At 40.0% G+C, this 12655-nt stretch overlaps 1 protein-coding gene across 1 annotated transcript in view; it reads left to right on the forward strand.

Annotated features, from left to right (window-relative positions):
* ush2a (Usher syndrome 2A (autosomal recessive, mild)) overlaps nucleotides 1-12655 on the forward strand; it is a 500620-nt gene that overhangs the window by 459367 nt on the left and 28598 nt on the right. Inside the window, exon 60 of the mRNA XM_060934842.1 lies at nucleotides 1280-1634. Coding sequence (XP_060790825.1) covers nucleotides 1280-1634 — 355 coding nt within the window. The remainder of the gene's footprint in view (nucleotides 1-1279; nucleotides 1635-12655) is intronic.

Raw genomic sequence — 12655 nt, forward strand, 5'->3', positions numbered from 1 at the left:
CTGTTTTTTCATCTTAATTATTGTTTGTGTTGCAATTAAACAACAATTTTCACCTTTAAAGTGGTAGGCATGTTGTGTAAATCAAATGGTGCTAATCCCCCAAAAATCCATTTTAATTCCAGCTTGTAATGCGACAAAACAGGACAAACACCAAGGGGGATGAATACTTTTGCAAAACACTGTATCTCATTGATAAATTACACAATTGGGCAACAAAAGAAAACAAAAAATCCAAATTCAGAAATAACACTGCAAAAAACAATTTTGAATGAAGGAAAAGTCAATGTTTCTAATTAAGAGGTTGTTATTCTCCCAGGCGAAGGCGGGGTTGGTGGGGAGTCGCTCAAACATTTCATCGAGGGGTTGCTGGAGTGGGTAGACCTCGTGTTAGCCAAACTGTCGTTCAGAGATTTGCCGCCATCCCGCTTAGCTTTTTAGATTTTTTGATGATAGATATATAAACAATATAACTATATCGTATTACTTATGTTTTGTGGCAGTAACTGTTGTATTCTTATAAAATTCACAAGAAGTCTGCAGGAGCTCTGAAAAACACGTCTTACTCCATTGTTGCTCACCAGCGACCCCCAGAAAAATTTTTGAATCAAGGAAAAGTTTCCATTTTTCCATCCATTATCCGTAACCGCTTATCCTGTGCAGGGTTGCAGGCAAGCTGGAGCCTGTCCCAGCTGACTATGGGTGAGAGGCAGGGCACACCCTGGACAAGTTGCCAGATCATTGCAGGGCTGACACATAGAGACAAACAACCATTCACACTCACGGTCAATTTAGAGCCACCAGTTAGACTGCATGACTTTGGACTGTGGGGGGAAACCGGAGCACTCGGAAGAAACCCACGCAGACACGGGGAGAACATACAAACTCCACACAGAAAGGCCCCCATCAGCCACTGGGCTCGAACCCAGAATCTTCTTGCTGTGAGGCGACAGTGCTAACCACTACACCACCGTGCCATCCTCAAGGAAAAGTTAACATTTCTAATTAAGAGCATATACAAATATAAACCCATTAAACATAGTTCTCGATATACAGTATGCATGAATTTCAGGCGTAACACTCTATTATTCTATTATTCCATTTTAGAAATAAGTACAATTATCTGCCAATAAAACAAGACAATTTCAAGCTATAAATGAGTAAAATATTTCGAAACAGGCATCTTTCAGTCTCCAGATCTGAAGATCAGGATTTCTTTAAGCTCACCTATGCTTCCCCATGCAAGGTTTGTAAACATGATTGCACCTCCTTTCCCCTGCAGACGGCTGAGAGGAACCCTGGAGGAACTCCTGGTCTTTATCTGGTCTGAGGGTCCTCTGGAGTTTATTGACGCCTCGGACTTCCTCAAGCCATTCACTGAGTATGAGTACAGAGTCACCGCCCACAACTCTCAGGGCTCCACCTCCAGCACCTGGAGCTCCGTCCTGACTCTCGAGGCAGAGCCAGATGGTATGGATACGCCCACAGCATGGCCCACTGGTGCTTACTCCATCCTGCTGAACTGGACACAGCCCAGAAATCCCAATGGTCTCATCACCAAGTACAAGGTGTTATACAAGCAACAACCCAGAGATCCCACACTCAACTCCAGCAGCATCACAGCCCTCACAGTACAGGTAGGTCCTCTTCATCAGCAGGAGACTTGTTAATATCATGCTTTTCCATATTTCTTCAAGTTCTTTGATTGAACATTAAAGCTCAAGATACATAAGCAACCTAGACCCCAAGAGAGAACAGAGATGAGCAAGGCATTATATAATTTAGAATTAAAACAAAATCATTCAAAATCTGATCGAAAGAATAGGTATCCAGCTCAGAATATTTAAATGATATTGGCTGGCTTTTTTTCGTGGTATATCAGATATATTCCATTCAGCTAGAATGATATTGAACAAGTCGAAGACAAGTAACTGAATGGAATATATCTGATAGACCACAAAAAAAGCCAGCCAATATTATTATTATTATACATACACATTTGATGGAACAATTATAGATTTTATAAAAAGTTAAGAACAGGGAGGTAACTTACCAATATTGAATGCTGATTCTGATCAAAAGTAATTCAATGTTCTGTTGATCCAATGTACATGTACAAAGTCAAAGTTCTAACAATAAAAATGGTACAAGCCTGAAACAACAACCCAACTTATATACAAGCTATATACAGGTTGACAGTTCAAGTTCAAAGTTACTTTTGGTCGTAGTTAATTGTTACATTGCAGTTGTTCAAAACAAAAGGGCTTTGCTGAGTGAAGTCCTCTTGTCTCCATGAAGTCTCCATCACTTTTCCTCACCTTCAAGTAGAACTTTGACAATATTTCCGCTATTGCTCTCTTTTCCAGTTTTTTGATGTCCATTGGTCTGTTTTTCTCTTGTAAATATGCATGAAGTTTTGGTCGCCTTTTGAGTGTTCAGCGCGTCTGTCTCTTTAAAAGCCAAAGATTTAATGAAGCAAACCTCGCCGCCATTTTTGTTTACAAACTGTCAGTCACCCGCTAGTGCGGAAGTTTTACATCTCTGATGTGTCTCTTTTCCAGTTTTTCGATGTCCGTTGGTATGTTTTTCTCTTGTAAATATGCGTGAAGGATATATAATGAAGTTTTGGTAGGCTTTCAGGTGTTCAGCGCGTCTTTAGTTTCAGTTTTCAGTTTATTTATTTAGTGCTTAATCCAAGCACTGAATTAACCCCATCTTCTCACTCTCCCGGCCGACAAAGAAGTAATTGAGCGCATGCGCAGCAGAAGTTCTGTCATTGGATCTTCGCATGAGCTCTGACGTGTGAAGTCGTGTTGTCTTAACAATGTGCAATATTATAACAATATTGCACGCTCATTCTCCATTGGGAAGAGTGGCATAATACATGGAGGATAAGCGATATGATAACAATATTGCATGCCATCAATAAACCCACTAGAAGGGAATAGAATACATGTTTTTATTCCATGGAAAAAGTGGCCCATATGTATAATAATTACTTTTATTTACTGTACAGATCAGCAGAGGTGTGGAGTCAGGTCATATTATTTGAAGATTTTTTTCTTACTCGAATTTAGTGATTTCAGGAACAAACTGTATTTAGATCTGAGCCTTGGTTTTGTTGTCAGATATTAATACCAACAGTTTGGATAGGAACTTAGCCCTTATGCCTTATAAAGACTTGGGAGGGAGTGTGAGTTTTTAAATAAAGGTTACATCATGATAGAATGCAGCATCTTTCCACTTTTCTCCTGTTTCAGGGCTGATTCACGATACAAATTTGCTACAGATACAGTCAGAAGTTTACAGACACTCATCATGGACACGAATGTCATGAGAATATTGAGCTTTCGGTGATTTCTTTGAACTGTGCTTTTTCTGTAGCGTACAACATACGTCTTTTATAGAAAAAAGAAAACAATAATTTGGTTCCCAAGTTTTAACTTATTTGGGTTTTTTTTTAAATCAAAACAGGCTCAAAAAATAAATACACGGTCAAAATTTTACATAACATACAGTTAGATTATTAATTCAGCGGTGCTGGAAGATTCAAAATGTCTTTTAACTCTCCAAGCCCAAGGCGTCTTAATGTCCTGTTTGTGATGATGATTGACTGCAGCTGGTAGCTTCTCTATGCACAACTTTGAAAGGGTTTGATTGACACTCATTGGATTGACCAACACACAGTACAATGGGAAAGTCCAAGGAGCTCAGTGCAGATCTGAGAAAGAGGATAATAAATTTACACTCAGGAATGTCTCTTGGAGTTGTTTCAAAACAACTGCAGATTCCAATATCATCAGTTCAAACAAATGTGTGTAAGTACAAGTTATTGGGAGGTGAAGCCACTTTGCTGGAAGAAGATCCAAACTGTCCCCCTCAGCTGAGAGGAAATTGGTTCAGATGGTCAGGAACAACCCAGAAACCACCAAGGCACAGACCTGCCATGAACTGGAAGCTTCTGGAACACTGACTACAGTCAGGTGAGTTTTACATCACAATGGACTGGGAGGCTGCTGTTCAAGAAAGAAGCCCCTACTCCAAAATCCACACCTTCAAGCTTGATGAAAGTTTACAGCTGATCACATGGACAAAGAAAAGTCTTCTGAAGCAAAGTTTTATGGCCAGATGAGACAAAGATTGAGTTGTTTGGCCACAAAGACCAGAGATATGTTTGGAGGAGTAAAGGTGAGGTGTTCAACCCCAACAACACTGTACCAACTGTTAATGAGTGCTTTGAGAGCACAATATCCCCTGCTGGCAACTATGCCATAATTCTGGTAAAATGTGACTGAATTTAATGAAATTACAATATGCGTATTATCAACATATAACAAAGAATCCTGTCAAGTTTCGTGAAATTCCTCCAAAAATTGTGAGAGGAGTTGATTTCAGAAGGTGAGCACCCTTCCTGGGATGGACGGGAAGGGTGCTCACTTCGGCCAGCGGGGGATAAACCTTTTTGCCAAATTACATGAAGTTCCTCCAAAATTTGTCAGGAAAGCTGTTTTCAGAAAGCAAGCACACCTTGAAATTGCCAACGTACAAGTTTGTTAGTAATCAAGGGCATAACTCTGGTAAAAAAATTTCCCGAATTAAACAAAATTTCAATATGCGTATAACTGTCATATAACAAAGTCTTTTGCCAAGTTTGGTGAAATTCCTCCACAAATTGTGAGAGGAGTTGATTTCAGAAGAACGTACACCCTCATGAAATTGTCAAAGTCCAAGTTATTTAATCAAAGGTCTGATTAAAGATTTGACTCTGGTCAAATTTTCACAAACGAAATTAAATCGCCATATGCATATTACCGTCATATAACAAGGCCTTTTGCCAAGCTTTGATAAATTTGTCCAAAAATTGTGAGAGGAGTTGATGTCAGAAGGCAAACACACCTTCATGAAATTGTGACTGTGCAAGGTTGTTAATCAGGGCCACAACTCTGGCAAAATGCGACTAAATTGACCGAAATTACAATATGTGTACTACCGACATATAACAACGCCCTTTGCCAAGTTTCATGAAATTCCTCCACAGATTGTGAGAGGAGTTGATTTCAGAAGGAAAACACTCTCCTGAAATTGTCAAATTATAATTTTGTTGAGGGCGGCACGGTGGTGTAGTGGTTAGTGCTGTCGCCTCACAGCAAGAAGGTCCTGGGTTCGAGCCCCGGGGCCGGCGAGGGCCTTTCTGTGTGGAGTTTGCATGTTCTCCCCGTGTCCGTGTGGGTTTCCTCCGGGTGCTCCGGTTTCCCCCACAGTCCAAAGACATGCAGGTTAGGTTAACTGGTGACTCTAAATCGACCGTAGGTGTGAATGTGAGTGTGAATGGTTGCCTGTGTCTATGTGTCAGCCCTGTGATGACCTGGCGACTTGTCCAGGGTGTACCCCGCCTTTCGCCCGTAGTCAGCTGGGATAGGCTCCAGCTTGCCTGCGACCCTGTAGAAGGATAAAGCGGCTAGAGATAATGAGATGAGATGAGATAATTTTGTTGATCAAGGGCTGTAACTCTGGTAAAATGTGACTGAATTTAACAAATTACAATATGTGTACTGCCGACATATAATAAAGAATCCTGCCAAGTTTTGTGAAATTCCTCCAAAAATTGTGAGAGGAGTTGATTTCAGAAGGTGAGTACCCTTCCCAGCAAGGACGGACGGATGGATGGAAATCGCCACGACATAATCCCCGTTCGAGCCTTTCAGCCAGCGGGGGATAAAAACTGTTAAGCATGTTTTTTTAAAAAGTGGATGGAATAACGAAGAAGGAGGAGGGATACCTCAAAAATTCTTCATTATAACTTCAAACCATCAGTTAGGCAGCTGAAACTTGGCAGTTGTGTGTTCCAGCAGGACAGTGACCCCAAACACACATGGTTTTGGAGGATAAAGCAGGAGAGCGTTCAGCTTAAAACAAGTCCTGACCTCAATCCTGTTGATAATATGTGGACTGTGTTTAAAAGTCAGGTCTATTCTAGGAAACACAAATTTATCTGAGCTCTATCAATTCTGCCGAGAAGAGAGGACAAATATCCAACTCGAATTGTGACAGAAGACGCTGCTGATGAAGCGTCTGGTGAAGGAGAAACTCACTGAGGGACGTTTAACCTAATATTAGGTGGCTATACTAGTGCATCTCAAAAAATGAGAATACCATGAAAAAGTTCCTTTTTTTCATAATTTAATTCAAAAAGGTAAACTTTCATATATTCTATATTCATTACATGTAAAGTGAAATATTTAAAGCCTTTTTTGTTTTAATTTTGATGATTATGGCTTATAGCTCATGAAAATCAGAAATCCAGTATCTCAAATTATTAGAATATTCCCCAAGATCAATCAAAAAAAGGATTTACAATACAGAAATGTCCAACTTCTGAAAAGTATATTCATTTATACACTCAATACTTGGTTGGGGCTCCTTTACCATGAATTATTGTATCAATGTGGTGTGGCATGGAGGTGATCAGTCTGTGGCACTGCTGAGGTGTTATTGAAGCCCAGGTTGCTTTGATAGTGGCCTTCAGCGTATCTGTATTTTTGGGTCAGGTGTTTCTCATCTTCCTCTTGACAATACCCCATTGATTCTCTATGGGGTTCAGGTCAGGCAAGTTGGCTGGCCAATCAAACACAGTAATATCATGGTCAGCAAACCATTTGGTAGTAGTTTTGGCACTGTGGGTAGGTGCTAAGTCCTGCTGGAAAAGGAAATCAGCATCTCCAAAAAGCTCGTCAGCAGATGGAAGCATGAAGTGCTCTAAAATCTCCTGGTAGATGGCTGTGTTGACTTTGGACTTGATAAAATACAGTGAACCAACACCAGTAGATGACATGGCACCCCAAATCATCACAGACTGTGGAAATTTCACACTGGGCTTCAAACACCTTGGATTCTGTGCCTCTCCACTCTTCCTCCAGAACCGTGATTTCCAAATTAAATGCAAAATGTACTTTCATCTGAAAAGAGGACTTTGGACCACTGAGCAACAGTCCATTTCTTTCTGTCCTTAGCCCAGATAAGACACTTCTGACAGTCAGTACATTTACATGCACATCCAAATCAAGCTACTGTCGGTAATCGAGCTAAGGGTCCCAGCAGGGGTGCCAGAGAAATCCAATCCTACATGCACACAGGAAATCGAGTTATTGTGTGAGGTACATTGTGCACCCGAGCCACAGGTGGCGCTACACGCCCCATCGTGTTGGTACACTTCCGGTTGTCGTCATGAAGAAGAGCTATTCAAGAGTATAAACAAAGTTATCAGCAGTGTTGCCAGATACTGCTGACGTTTTCCAGCCGAAAACATGTTCAAATCCGCCAAAATGCACTTAAAACCGCCCAATCTGGCAACACTGGCAGTTCCGTGTTCACAAGTTCCGTGCTCAAGCTGTTAGGCTGGCTCTAACAGACTGTATGGCTACAAACTGTCCTGCGCAGACCACTGTTTTGTAAGACAACTTATTTTGGACAATTGTATATTTTTCTAAAGTCCATTTTTTGCTTACAAAAAAAAAAAATTTTTTTTTTGCTTACAATTTAACTTATGTCTTAATAAACACACAAAAAAGTTCAATTGTTTTGTTTTTATTGACATTCTTCAGATGTTGAACATATATATACACACACACACAAATACAGTGACTTGTTTATGTACACAATTCACAGCTTTACAACAGCTGTACAGATGTATTTGGTGATACAGTAAGTGAGCTAAATTTTAACAGTGCAAACAATGCCACAAAAAGAAAAGATTCATGGCGTTGTCATGATTTGTTGTCATGCCGACCGAGGCTGTTGTGTTTCCCGCTTGTGGTCTCGTCACTCGTCACTTCCGGAAGGGGCAGTGCTGAAGTAGGTAGCTCGACTACGTAGCTCAATAGGGTATACATGCACTAAGTAGCTCGGCAGAAATCGCATAATCTAGGTCGTGTAGCTCGATTCCGAGAAATCAAGTTCGGTTCAATTTCAGCCGAATTAAGGTGTATACATGGTATTTTGAACTTCGATTTCAGTCGAGCAACGGCAGAAATTCGATTCTCTCTATGTGCATGTAAACGCACTGAGTGTCACTGGCTCAGGAGTAGCTTGATATTAGGAATGCGAAAGTTGTATCCCCTTTCTTGAAGATGTCTGTTCGTGATGGGTCTTGATACACTGACACCAGCCTCAGTCCACTCCTTGTGAAGCTCTCCCAAGTTCTTGAATCAACTTTTCTTGACAATCCTCTCAAGACTGTGGCCATCCCTGTTGCTTGTGCACCTTTTCCAGCCACCCTTTTCAGCAATGACCTTTTGTGGCTTACCCTCCTTGTGGAGGGCATCAGTGATCATCTTCTGGACAACAGTCAAGTCAGCAGTCTTCCCCATGATTGTGGTTGTGTGTACTGAACTAGACCAAGAGACACACTGTGTTCATACTGTTTTACTCAAACTCAAAATGAAATATTCTAATATTTTGAGATGGGTTTTTTTATGTTTTTGTACTGTATACCATACTGATTAAAATTAAAATAGAAAAATGCTTGAAACATTTTAGTTTATGTGTAATGAGTCTATAATATATAACATTTTCACTTTCTTAAATAACTGATGGAAAATATTGAACTTTTTCACAATATTCTAATTTTTTGAGATGCACTAGTATGTATAATTTTGATCCTGTGTTGATTTCAGAAAGCCCAAAATAAATTATTTTTTTCTATTAAAGACATCTGTTGTATAATTATCCTCCTACAGAAAAAGATCAGCTCAAAGAAATCACTGAAATCCCGATATTACTGTGACCTTCATGTCCATGATGAGTGTCTGTAAACTTCTGACTATCTGTAAGAGTAATTCTTTATTCTGTTCATTTATTTCATATTTTGTTGCACTTTTTTGAAAAGTTAATAAACAAGCATCGATGACTGATGTAGATTTAATCCACTACAATTTGTTTGCTGCTGTTTGTTTTGGGGGTTTTTTTTCTCAAAAAGGTTTTATGACATTTATTAATCATTCAAAAATCAGCGAATTGATTTCCATAAAAATTCCATTCTCTTGTGCATTCATCTAATTCGTGGTGATTTTATTTTTGTATTTTTCTTTGCATGGCAGAGGTTGGGTAGGCCTTGAGTAATCTTTTATTAAATGCAATAAGGTTCATGGGAAGCAAAGTAAATTGAGCATTTTTAAGGTGGCCATAAATGCTGTCGCTGTTAAGCTGTGTAATTACTGTATGGCCGATGCTCATTTATAAAAGTAAATTTCCTAATTAGTTTTTAACCATGCTGGAACTCGTACTCCACCTTTTTAGGTTTAATCACATCCTGAATAAGGCCTTGTAATGCATCTGGCCAGTGAAGCCGTAAACCGCTTTCTCAGGAGGAAGAACGTCTCCGAAATGGGAGTGACAGATGACGTATTGTTGAAATATTGTGTATATGTTTTTGTAAGAGAAAATAAGGAGATTGTATGCACTCTTTTGTATGCGTTCAGCACTGCTACAGGACCGGCTGACCTTTCTTTGCTGGTAATAAATTATGTCAAATGTAAATGGTGCCATTTAAACTGATTCATTTGAATTAAACTTTGGTCACAATCATTTATCAGTGACTTTTCCCTCCCATCTCCAGGTAGCAAAGGCAACACATTTTGGTTTATTTCTGAGGAGATTATTCACCGTGTGTGCCGTGTGCGAGGAGTTCGTACAAATCCAGCTCTCAGAAGTTCTCACATCTGCTTCGTCTATGTGACGTTATCTGTAATTTTAGTATCTGATATAACTTGTGATGTTTGTCATTCTGTTAGAGAGAAGCTGCTGGTTCTGCACAGTCTACAAAAATCCTGTGAGTCCAAATTAAAAAAAAAAAAAAACGATCACATGCACTTATCATGAACCTCTTGCATAAATGAAGTCTTGCTTAAACTTAATCTCACACCTATAAAGCTAGCACAGATAATCGAGGACACCGTGTGACAATCCAGCTGCTCCATCACTCCTGCACAAGCAGCGAGTCTCACTGGAGCGAACGAAGCTTTCTGTACAAACCGAGTTTGGCTTGAGACTCATAACACCGTAATGAGGAGAAGGAATCCACATCCCACTGAGAATCTCCACTTCCCCCACCGGGCTTCAGAGAAATGCCTGCTCGAAACAGAAATTAATTATTTGGGTAGCAATTAATGAACGTCATCTGAGCTAAGCCTTTTATCAGTGCCCCTCTCTCCTTCTATGGGAATAATTTACAGTTGCGGTTGCTATTCTCTTGGCAGCCCTTTCCGGTTCTTCTTGACCTCCAGAAGTCGGCATTCGCTTGAGTGGTGGGCAAACGTGTGACATCAGGTAGTTTGCTGTTAATCAGCTCATAATTAATTTTCTGTGCTGTCCTTAGCCCTCTTGAGTTATGACCCTGACCTGATAATGGGTGCTGCTGATTTATCATCTTGTGTTTTTTGTAATGTTTTTTTTGTTCTCTTTTTTTTTCAGTGCAATTTAGAAGGGAAAGAAATGAGATCACATGGCACCGTTTTCTTAACGTTTTCTTCAACTTTCGAATGAGCTGTCCTTGAATCAGACTCGGGCTTGTTTTTATTGTTTCAGCGTCTGCTGGATTTGGAATTGAATATTCATAGTGTTCGGTGGTAATGGAAGATTAAAAGGTCAGGGTTCTGCTGTTTGCTTTACGTAACTTACATTTGCGTAGCTTTCATTAACTTTTAGCGCTCCAGTCCAAATTTGATGCCTGTTTGATGTGCAAAATTATGTACATACTCAGCTCGCGAAACATCTTTTCAGTGCACAATCTACGTTGTAATGAAATGCATAGAGTAACTAAGAGTCACAGTGTTATGGTGCTGAACTGAAAAGCATTCAGATGATTAAATATCAGTGATGGGTTAAACACCAGATTTTCTGCTCTACTCTTATATTTCAGCAACAATAAACTGGTCGGAATAAACTTTTATGCTAACTTCCCCTGGTGCAGTGTCTCAACCACTGGGCCACAGCCCACTAAAGCGCCATCTAGTGGGTAGCAAATTTTTTTCAAGTTTAAAGCCAAATACTTAATAGTTCAGGATGTCGTAGTGTCCCAAATCCGGTAGCTGGTTTGCCATACTCTTTTCAAGTGGAATAAATACACTTGTGGGTAAATTAAGAAGAACAACACTTTATTTTTGCCACATTCTTCCTCTACATTTAACTCGCACAGAGAGAGCAGAATAAATATGTTTGTGGGTAACTTATATGGATCTGTGATGTGTGCTGGAAGAGAAGAGCAGGGAGGATTGAGAATCAACTGGTTATGGTTTGTTTACACATGATACTAAAACTTGTAGCATCCTAGCTACCATCTGAAAGACGCATACAAAGCCCAGAAATTCCTCCTTACAAAGGCAAAAACGATACAGGATTTACCTTGTAGCATCCTGATCCCCAGATCTTTAACCCAGCCACATATAAAACGTTGAACTCCTCCATGCTCTTCCAGGTTCTCATCCATTTTTCCGTGTAGAACGATGTCTGCAGCACCAGGTAGTTTGAGATGTCGAGGAACTCGACGGATGGATAATTTTCCAACTCATAATGAATGAATGACTTAATTTAAACACAATAAGTTGATCAGCAGAGCTGATGGAGTCGTGCATGTACGGATACAAATAACTACAAATACAAAGGACTAAAAATAAACGCAATCTTAAAAAAAATTAAATCTGTTGATTATTTGTTAATTATCTTCAAATTAATTAATAGTATGCATAACTATTGTCTTCATATTTAATTACAGCTACAATAGGATCAAAATTTATTCTACTAACTTCAAATTTAGCTAGTAAATTTTTCTTTCACAGGAAAAATCCTTCTTTGTTAGCGTGTAAGGATCTAATCCCATTGATGCCTCTTTTCCACCAAATCAGTTCCAGGGCTGGTTCGGGGCCAGTGCTGGTGCTGGTTCACAACTGGTTCAACTTGCGAGCCAGCTGAGAACCAGTTTGCTTTTCCATAGCTCGCGGTGCTAAGTGAAGATACGTCATTACGTCGCTGTATACGTCAGTTACGTCGCTACGTTTGCATAAACTTTGGCGCGAATATCAAAGCAAAAACAACACGGAAGAAGCAGCAGCAACAGCAGCAACAACAGTAATAATAATGGATGACTTCGTGTTTGTACAGCTGCTGCTTCTCGTCGCTTAAAAATGGCGATCTTTCGCGGTCTTGTTATTGTTGTTGGTCTTAACAACTCTGCCCCCCCGCTGACATAAGTGTTTTTTTCCTCTGGCCCAGCAGAGAGTTGGTGCTAGCCTGGAACCGTTTTTCTCACCCCAGAGCCAGTTCTTTGTCAGTGGAAACAGAAAACCCAGTTCCAAACTAAGCACTGGCCCCGAACCAGCCCTGGAACTGCTTTGGTGGAAAAGGGGCATGTGTGGCTTCTATATACACTTCTTGGTTTTAATAACTTGCTTATTTGCTGGACACAAGCATGGCAATAAGTTCTTGTGTTAATGGACCAGACTCCACTTTTGGATCATTAATCCCTTTTGACTGAGAATGCCCTGCATTCTTTATTTTGGTTTGGCTTCTGGCACATCCATACAGTTTTAAATACAACACCTACAATTAAAAACAGTTTGTTTACATTGCATTTATTTAATTCCTGGGCTCCCGTCTGTAACAGGGC

This window comes from Neoarius graeffei, chromosome 11 (genome assembly GCF_027579695.1).
Source record: "Neoarius graeffei isolate fNeoGra1 chromosome 11, fNeoGra1.pri, whole genome shotgun sequence".
NCBI classification, from domain to species: domain Eukaryota; kingdom Metazoa; phylum Chordata; class Actinopteri; order Siluriformes; family Ariidae; genus Neoarius; species Neoarius graeffei.